The sequence below is a fragment of the Peromyscus eremicus genome, chromosome 6, assembly GCF_949786415.1.
Source record: "Peromyscus eremicus chromosome 6, PerEre_H2_v1, whole genome shotgun sequence".
In the NCBI taxonomy this organism is placed as follows: Eukaryota; Metazoa; Chordata; class Mammalia; order Rodentia; family Cricetidae; genus Peromyscus; species Peromyscus eremicus.
This window is the reverse complement of record NC_081421.1, coordinates 87,820,718-87,831,248: the sequence shown is the minus strand read 5'-3', so window position 1 is coordinate 87,831,248 and position 10,531 is coordinate 87,820,718. Positions and strand designations below refer to the sequence as shown.

At 41.8% G+C, this 10,531-nt stretch overlaps 1 protein-coding gene across 1 annotated transcript in view; it reads right to left on the bottom strand.

The window, feature by feature from the left end:
* Positions 1-4,427: 4,427 nt before the first annotated feature.
* Positions 4,428-10,531, bottom strand: part of Dph5 (diphthamide biosynthesis 5) — a 29,888-nt gene continuing 23,784 nt past the window's right edge. Inside the window, exons 6-8 of the mRNA XM_059266129.1 lie at positions 9,384-9,423; positions 7,529-7,632; positions 4,428-5,060 (exon numbers count right to left, since the gene is read on the bottom strand). Of these exons, the coding sequence (XP_059122112.1) occupies positions 4,849-5,060; positions 7,529-7,632; positions 9,384-9,423 (356 nt within the window). The 3' untranslated portion in view covers positions 4,428-4,848. The remainder of the gene's footprint in view (positions 5,061-7,528; positions 7,633-9,383; positions 9,424-10,531) is intronic.

The window sequence follows — 10,531 nt, the reverse complement described above, 5'->3', positions numbered from 1 at the left end:
CTTCCACTCACAGAATTCTCCTCTCTGTTTATCCCACCTACACTATACTTCCTGCCTGGCTACTGGCCAATCAGGGTTTTATTTATCAATCAATCAGAGCAACACATTAACAGCATACAGAAAGACATCCCCAGAAGTTTAAGTATCTATTTTTCTCCTTTTCCCTTTATTTGATCCTGAACTCAAGTCTATGGGATGGTTCTACCCAAATTCAGGTAGAGCTTCCTCACTGGACCTTCTGGAAATAACCTCTCAAACACACCCAAAAGTGTGCCTCAAAAATACCCTAGGCATTTCCTAATGCAGTCAGGCTGATGATCAAATCAACTATCACAAGCAATTAGAATGTATTTATTTTTTCAGAATTTCATATATGCATACAATGTATTTGACCCCATTTGACTCCCACTGTCTACCTTCAACTCCTTGTGGTGGACATTTCCCACATCCCCTTCCCAACTTGTCTTTCTTTTTTTTAAACAACCCCGGGGCCTTTGGTGGCGCACGCCTTTAATCCCAGCACTCGGGAGGCAGAGCCAGGCAGATCTCTGTGAGTTCGAGGCCAGCCTGGGCTACCAAGTGAGTTCCAGGAGAGGCGCAAAGCTACACAGAGAAACCCTGTCTCGAAAAACCAAAAAAAAAAAAAAAAAAAAACAACCCCAATGGAGTCCCATTTGTGCTGCTTATATACACATGAGTATGTCACTCCTACTGGAGCATGGGCAACCTACCAGAACTACATGCCTAGTAGCCCATAACTATTAATAGCTCTTAAGCTAGGGTTGGGGCTCATGTGCCCTCCCCCATCCATGTTGGAAGGTTGACTGGCTTGATCTTGTGCAAACAGCCACAGCTACCACCAATTCATGGGTGCAATGGTCATGTCCATGAGACTGATCTTTTCTGATCTCTGGCTCTTAGAATATTTTTGTTCCCTCTTTCTCTGTTCCCTGAGCGGTGGCACGGAGGAGATAGAATACAGATGTCCCATTTACAGCTGAGCGCTCCACACATACTTGTCTCTGCACTTTGACCAGTAGCACACAAGGACTTTTTGTTGATGAGAATGGAGAGTTACACTTGTCTATATGTGTAGAAATACCTAATTAGATGGCAATTTGATACTGTGTCCATTTAGCAAAATAATAGCAGTAGCTTCCCTCATAGAGTATATGTACTTCCCAGCCCTGGGTTCTTAGATTTACAGTACAAGATAAGACTTTCTTCCTGTGGAGCAGGCCTTAAACCCAATCAGAAAGTCATTGTTTATCTGTCTAACATTCATGCCACTGTTATACCCAGAAACCCATCTTGCTAGGCCAGTCAACAGGCACTTTCTTATACAAGTAAATGTACTCCTACCATATGAACCAGAAATCCTATTCACAGGTGTCTACGCTAGAACAATCACACAAAAGCCTGTATGTGAATGCTTTAACAATTTTCGTTATTACTAAAAAGTACAATGTAGAACTCGAAGATCTCTTAGATGGTCAGTAGTTAAATGAATTGTAGTCTCTCCATAAAAGTGAACCCTACACTCTTGGTACCTGGAGTGGTTTGCATGAATCTCAAGAACACCATGCTTATGGAATCCAGTCTCTCTCTCTCTCTCTCTCTCTCTCTCTCTCTCTCTCTCTCTCTCTCTCTCTCTCTCTCTCTCTCTCTCCATTCTCAAAAAGGCAAAACTATTGAAAAAGAACAGATCGCTGGCTTCATAGAATTATTGATGAGGTAGAAGGGCAAAGGGACAGAAGAAAGGAATTCTTCTAGATGATGAAACTGTTATGTATTAAGACTATAAGGTGTTTCACTATATCATAATTTTGATTCATTTAATACTAGTTAGGGTGGAACAACATGGTAAAATGGTTGCCTAGTGTGTACAAGGCCATGGGACCAAGCATCCCCTGCCCCCAGCACTGCAGAATCAAAAGTTGAGACCAAAAACCAAGACATCCAAACCCTTTAAATAGCTAAAAACTACTAAATAAACACCACATGTATACACCTTTCTATTATCTCTATCTCAACCTTGGGATTTCAGGACAGGAGACCCCAACACTAATCATCTCTTGGTATTGGTAAAAGGAGTTTTCATTTTACAATTTCATTTAAACAAGTTAAATCACATACAGGTTTGCCAGATTGAGCAACAATAAATAAGTAAACCAACCAAAATTTTAATTTCAAATTACATTTGTTGAGCCCCTATGCTTCTTGTTACGTTTTTATCAGTTTTAACTGACAGGTATGGGTTTCGTACTCATTTTGCTTATAGTTCACTGAGCATATTGGATCAATGTATTGATTACCTTTTACTAAATTTGAGGAAATTTGGAATGTCATTTCCATTTCTTTTAAACTGCTCTAATTCTGTTCTTTCTTGAGAATTTACTTACATGCTTTTTAACACTGCTTTACATTGGAACTGGTGAGACGGCTCAGCAGGTAAAAATGCTTGCTGCCACCCTAACAACCTGAGTTCATTTGCTGCAAGCCACCTCTACACACTGTCCTCTCCCCTCCAAACAAGCACTGGCACACTCGTGTGTGTGCGTGCGTGCATGCGCGCGCGCGCGCACACACACACACACACACACACACACACACACACACACACACAGTCTCTCTTCTTCACACGAAGTGTAGAGATTTTAAAAACTATTTGATACTGCCCCCATGACATCATGACTCTGGTTATTTTTCCCCCTTAGTCTTCTTCCTTAGGTTGGACAATTTCTCTTCCTTTCTCTGGACTTTGCCCAATTTGGTTTTGGTTTTTGTTGCTTCCATCTCTTGGATGACAGTGCTCATTATATTCATCCATTACAAGCACCTTTGTTTCTCATCCATGCACAGTTCTAAAGTGCCAGTCCTTTATATCTACTAATTGAGAAGTCTAGGTCCTATTAACATCTCATCCCTGAATTCTTTTCTAATCATAAAGCCATGCCTCATATTGTGTTCTACAGCCACTGTTGATATTACAGTAATTTTTTCACCATATTCTGAACTGTATTAAACTTTGTTCTAGTAGGCATTCAACTACTTGCTTGTCACTTTTATCCTATGCAGGCCTAACTTCACATTATATGAAACTTTGTCCTTAGTTTAGTCCCAAGCCTAGTCTTTACTAGTACATGGCCATTCTGGCTTCTGATAAGAAAGCCCACATATTTATCACACCCTTCTAACTTCCCAGGGCTCAAACTTGAAGCTGTCTCCTCTCTCAACAGAGAGCAATGTCTGTTTCTTTGGGTCCCTGGCCTGGCTTTTCACCTGGATCCTTGGATCTTCGTACATATACACACAATAAGGAGTGAGCTGAGCATTTAGGACACACCAATCATAAGACTTACCATTTTATCTGAATTTTTAAGGGCTCCTACTTTAGTTTCTAGCTCCCTCTGAAGCCACAGATCCATCCACTAACCATCTCATGCCAGTACAACACCAACTTAACACCAACTTGGTTGAACTGAAGTCTGGGAATGTCCTGACAGGAAAAGCCACAGAGGCAGAATTCTCAGCCTGCTCTATGACACCCCAGTGTCTTTCAACAATCATGCACTGTAACAGTCACAACTGGAGGGTGTGAGCTAGTCAACTACCAAACCCAGAAGTCCTTTATTTTTATAATTTTTAAATGCTTCGTTTAACATCTCCAAAGAAAACAATGTAAAACTGACTGAAGGTGCTTGGTTCTTTCCTCTTGTGTACACAAGAGACTGAAAATGGAATGTTTTATACACATTAAAGTATTTCATCCCAAATGAAACATCAAAATAGTTCTAGCTAACACATAATACCAGAAGGTAGGAAAATTTTCAACTAATATTTATGAATATACTAAGCAAAAAGGTCAAGTTATTAGGCTATAGAAATACTTATGACTTGAAATAACACAGTAGTTATTCCAGACCAACAAAAGTTATAAAACAAATGAGCCTCTTATAATTAGTGTGTGTGTGATGACTAACATCAACACTGGGTTTCCTCTTCTATCTTGCTCTACTATGTATTTATCTATTTGTATGTTTATTTATTTAGAGATATTATACAGCACAAGGTGGCCTGGAACTTGCTATGAATATCAGGTTAGCCTTGAACTCCGAAATCTGCCTGCCTGCCTCCCAAGTGCTGGGATATAAGGAGTGCACTCCATACTCAGCTATCAACTTATTTTTTGGAAACAGTGTCTCTCATTGAGTAAGGCATGCACAGATTAGCCAGAAAGCTCCAGGGATCTGGCTGTCTCTGTTCTCCACCCAGTGCTAGGGTTCAGCCTGCACTCCACACTGGACTTTTCCCATGAGTGCTGGGGATTCCAGCTCTTAATGTTTGCACAGGAGGACTTTACCAACTAAGGCATGTTCTCAGTTCTCAACAGCCACCTTTCTATAAGGAGATCATAAGACAGTCAGTGAATAGTTAGCAAGCTTTTATTTGCTGTACTTACTACTCCCTGCTTCTTTATCCCTTAACAATCGGGTTCAGGTGATTCACATTCCAGTTTCCTCAGTTACTCTTGTACCAGCCTCCTTGCATTGACAGGTCCCGTCTATGAAAATCTTTTCACTGTGTGGATGTCCAGCCACACTTGCCCGGCTTCATCTGCTCCATGTGTGTCCACCCTGGCGAGTAGCCCGCCGATGCCGCAGCAGTAATGCTGATGAAAGGGGGAAGAACTGCTGTGGGAAAGCCAACGCTGCTGGGTCGACATGCCTCCTCTTGTCCCTTCTGTTACACTTTCTAGATAAAGGACAGACCCATGCCATTTGTCATATAAATACCGCACACCCAATCGAACTGAAATGAACGTGAGACAACAGAAAATGTCCATGTTCAGAGTCCATTAATGCTTTGGGATTCCGGTATAGAGAAAAGACTTAGCATTTCCATCTCCAGTGGGTGCAGGGTGCCCCCTGTGATGACCAAAGAATGCAACGGTTCTCCCAAGTCCACTGTACACATCTGCTGTAAAGTGCCCGCTGCAATTTTCTGGTCTTCAGCGCCAACTCTGGCCAAGCCAACGCAGAGTGTCTCCTCAGTGATTGCTGTTTAAAACAAGGGGCAGGGGAGGGAGAGACAGAGAGATACTGCAGGTCAATTGGGCAAATGCTTCTCCTGTTCAACATTCAGAACTATCGGTACTACAAGTACACTGAAAACTGCCCTGAACATCTGAAACCTCCCCAGTCACTCACTACAGACCAGTGACTTTATCTTTTGAGAATTCCAAAGGTTTACACGCTTATGTTTTAACAACTCGAAAAACAGTTAACTGTATATTACACATAATGACAGAACATTTGTCTTAAAACAGGTTCTAAGTGAACATCTTTATGATTCACACATAGTATAAAGATTTATTTTTATTTATTATTTATGTGTGTATTGGTGTATGCACATGTATGTGTATATATGTGCATGCAGTCACCCATGGAGGCAGAAAAGGGAGTTGGATCCCCTGAAACCAGAATTACATGTGGTTGTGAGCTGTTCAAGGTGGGTGCTAGGAACCTAAATTGGATCTTCCTTGTCTTAGTTAGAGTTTCTATTGCTGTGAAGAGACACCATGACCACAATAATTCTTTTTTTTTTTTTTTTTTTTTTTTTTTTCCGGTTTTTCGAGACAGGGTTTCTCTGTGTAGCTTTGCGCCTTTCCTGGAACTCACTTGGTAGCCCAGGCTGGCCTCGAACTCACAGAGATCCGCCTGGCTCTGCCTCCCGAGTGCTGGGATTAAAGGCGTGCGCCACCACCACCCGGCCACAATAATTCTTATAAAGGAAAACATTTAATTGGGGCGGCTCGTTTAAAGTTCAGAGGTTCAGTCCATTATCATCATGGTGGGACATGGTGGCATGCAGGTGCTGAGAAGTAACTGAGAGCCTTGCATCATGCAGGCAACAGGAAGTGGTCTGAGACACTGGACAGTGTCTTGACCATACATGAGACCTCAAAGCTGGCCTCCAGAGCGACACACTTTCTCTAACAAAGCCACACCTCCTAATAGTGAGCCATTTTCTTTCAAACCACCACACTCCATAAGAACAGGAACTGCTCCTAAGGAGTGAATCATCCTCCTTCCCCAACACACTTCTATTTTAAATAAATTCTTGAGGTACATTTATACTGACCAAGATACAGTAAAAATTAGGAGACTAAGAAAAACTCACAGATGTGAATTTCTGCTCAGCCATCTAATTAGTTACAGGACAAACCAATTTTTTAAAAAGTTGTTTTATCTCTTAAATGGTAGTTGTGAGGGCTAATACAATGAGTACAAGAGTTCTTAGTAAGCTATAAAGCCCACAACAAATAATAATCATTTCTACATACTTAGGCTTTTAAATTCAGAATAAAGATTCACATTTATCTTTTCATAATCATTCACTTTGGTGCTACAGCTGAAGAGCTGACTTCTCACTGGTTTATCCTTTAGTTGAGAAAGTTTTCTCACTGAAAAGTGACTTACAAAGAAATGGGACATGGATTTACACAAGGCAAAGAGGGCATGCAAGGAACTCGGTGCCACTAGTAGGGATGAACTATGAAATGACTGGGCCAGCAGGATGGCTCAGGAGGGGAGCCACTTTCCACCAGGCCTTGATGGCCTGAGTCTTGGGACCCACGTGGTGAAAGGGGAACTGTCTCTTGAAGGTTGTCCTCTGGCCTCCATGTGCACATTTTGAAAAGTGTGCACACACATTGAAAAATAAATGAAAGTAAAAGACTTGAAACTATAAAATGATCACTCAAAAGTGCCTTAATGCATGTTTTTACTAGAGGTCAGGTAAAGACAGTGCCCACAACAGAATATGACAGGTACATTTAAGAAGTTCGCAGCAAACATTTACTGTCCAGAACCACTTTATTGTATACCACACGCTCTGTCTACCTATTAGAAGTGTAAGATAAACTCTTGTCTTTATCCTAAAGAAAACTATTCTATATTTCAGTATTCAGAGGAAAAAGCAGAATAAATGTACTTTTGTAGGATAGATCATATTGATTAGAACTAAAATGGGAGCTCTCTATTTTATCAAATATTCATACATTATCATGTTAACATAAAATCTAATTATAAGTAACATAATATATGTTAAGTAATATATATATGTAATATATTATAAAGTCTTTTTTTGTTTTGGTTTGATTTTTGTTTGTTTGTTTGTTTGTTCAAGACAGGGTTTCTCTGGGCAGCCTTGGCTGTCCTGGAACTAGCTCTGTAGACCAGGCTGGCCTTGAACTCATAGACGTCTGCCTAAAGGCATGTGCACCACCATCTGGTTAAAAGTCTTCATTTTTAAAAACTTAAAACTATGACAATTTTACTGCAAAGAACTCAATTATTTTTCATTTGGTATAACTTGAATCCTGTGGGACTTAAAATTAGAAAACAAATACAAGACGTACCTAAGAAGGTCGAAACCCTGACCCTGCTTCAGTGTGGTGTGAGTGTGTCAGATATGTGGTGATGTATGTTTCCGTAGAGAAACAGCCCAGGAGGCCGCTTAGTACCTGGTTCTTCCCCGCGTGCTCTCTGATTCTCAACAATTTCTAGAAGCTGCTGGGCTGCCTGGTTCACAGTCATGTATCGAGGAGGTTCATAGATCTTCCTTCCCCTGTAAGTGTAAAACTAGACATCACTGTTCTTACCCGGAAATCACTGTGGCATCGACGCTACACTCCCCAGGTACACTGAGTGCCACAGCCCCATTCTCAAGTTTTCCCGGGACACCCACTTCTGTGTAAACCAAGGATGCGTCCAGAGACTAAGTTTCGTAAGATTTTTCTGTTGTCCTACTTTGGCTGTCCTCAATGACACTGAAATGATGGCAAGATTAATATTCTGACAAAGATACATGTCTAGATCAAAGTTATGCTTACTAAAAGTGATGCCTCAGGCAGATGTAATTCGCACTGTGCCAATGTGGTCTACACCCTGGGTGAATCAGTTGTTTTTATTTTCACGGTGCTGGGGATTGAACCTAGGGCCTAGTGCATGCTAGCCATTTTTTTTATTAATATGTTCCTGTATCTTTTTTACTTCTTCCTCTGAGAAAACTGTCAAGATCTGAAAATCTTTGACAGCAACATGTTTATTTCTGCATGCCGGAAAGCCCGGGGAGTTTACTGAATATCATAACAAAAAGGTAAGCTCCTGAAACTCGTAGTCTGCACTGATCATTTGCTGATCTACAGTTCTGCAAGTCAATGCTGTCCAGAAGCACAGTGCAGTGCAATCTCAAAAACTCCAGACACTACAGTAACAAGTTAAAGAGGCAAATTTAGTTTCAATAGCATGTAAATATATTTAACCCAATATCCCCCAATAATATTATATATTTGAATATCTAGTTCACAAATAAGTATTAAACATCGCTTTTATACCAAGTCTTTGAAATCTGATAAGCACTTTCAGCACATTAAGTTTTAATCAGAAATATTTAATATGTATATAAAATATACAGTCATAAAAATAGATTTATAATAATAAGTTGGAGGGAGGACATTACTAAAACATATTGTAAACATGTATGAAATTCTCAATGAATAAAATATATTTAAAAAACATATTTACATATTAAAGTCTCAAACAACCTAAAGGTCTTGTAATTATTAGTCTAACGTTAAATGAAGCCTGAGTTCTTCAGCTTCATCAGCCACATTTCCAATGCTCATTACCATGTGTGATGGGACTGCTGTACTGCACACTGCCTCATTGAGAGAGGATCCCGGCCTCACACACAGAAGTGACCCACCCCTGCCTGGGTCCTCACACATGGAGAAGTGACCCACCCCTGCCTGGGTCCTCACACATGGAGAAGTGACCCACCCCTGCCCGGGTCCTCACACATGGGAGCAGTGACCCACCCCTGCCCGGGTCCTCACACATGGAGAAGTGACCCACCCCTGCCCCGGTCCTCACACATGGGAGCAGTGACCCACCCCTGCCCGGGTCCTCACACATGGGAGAAGTGACCCACCCCTGCCCGGGTCCTCACACATGGGAGAAGTGGCCCCCCCACCCCCTGCCCGGGTCCTCACACATGGGAGACGTGAACTCCCCCAACACAGATACATGGGGGAAGTGACCCCAAAGCAGCAGCAGCAGCCAGAGGCAGGCGTCAGATGTAAGCCCAAGGTTCTGAACTCCCAACACATTCATTCATTCATTCCACCCACATTTACAGGCGGCTTTAAATGCCCATCACTGCTCTCAGGGTTGGCTCTATGAACTCTACTGCTACCTTCACCGACCACCCGGCTCTCTTTTTCCTGTGTAACTGTGCCGAAAGCTCATTTTCATCCATCGTTAGCCTCAGCTCACTGAAGCACTTAGGGACTTCGTCCTGGAATGGAAAGGACGCACCTCATGAGATTTTCCAGGGACTGCTCCTTCACTTTGATATCTGTAGGGAGAAAGGACAGCTCTTTTAATCCAGTTTGTTTTACCCCAATCCTTCAGCTTCCATTAGGGATCACACACAGTTTTGGAAATCTTTCCAGAGGCCCTAAACGCTGATCCGAGTTTGTGGTGTCTCTGCTCACACTTGTGTGTGACTATTTTCCTACGAAGGTTGGAGAGCATGGAGAGCCTGTGGCTGCGGAAAGGCCCCCATGGTAGAAAGCAAACTGGAGTTTGGCCCTGACACTCCTCTGCAGGGATCTAGTTTCCCGTTGGAAAAGATGATAAGGGAAAGCACTAGATGATGTTGCCATGTGCACTACGTAACTAATCAGAATCTTTTAAATTCTTCTGCCTGGAAATTTGTACAGACTCATCCGGAATGTCTGCTTGTACTCCTACACTTATTTATTTTTCAGGCATCAGCCTATAAAAGCCTTGAAGGATAAAACCTAAGTTTAAAAAAAGATTCTTGTTTTGTTGCTTGTCTTTTTGTTTTTCGAGACAGGGTTTCTCTGTGTGTAGTCCTGGCTGTCCTGGAACTCGCTCTGTAGACCAGGCTGGCCTTGAACTCACAGAGACCCACCTACCTCTACCTCCTGAGTGCTGGGATTAAAGCTTCTTACCATATTTTGAAAAGAAGTGTTTGCTTTCTTACAGTGGTAAGACATACTATAATAACGAATGAATACTGTAGTAATGGGGCTTCAGAGCTCTCTGCCAGATACTGGGCACCACAGGGCGTGGATACAATCTCTGTGCTCGAGAAGTCTGACTGCACCATGGCAAAGACGTGGTCCTTTGAGTTCACTCCACTGATGCTTAGCTGAACTGCTGGGGAAACGGTGAAAAGCCAACTGGCTCTGTGTGCTTCCAGGAACTTCACACAAGGACAACAGCTGCTTCCTGTTTTACAGCCACATGGATGGTTCAGCCAAAGTTTGTTTTTGTAAAAATAATAGGGTACAACTGAAGAGTCGCTGACAGACTTCTCCAACTTACTAAAGTGATAGTAAAAGCTTCTCTTATTGATGAATACCAAGCAGTTTACCTAGAAACTATAACAATGGTAAGCCTTATATCTGCTTTTCAATGTCTATGGCACTTAATAT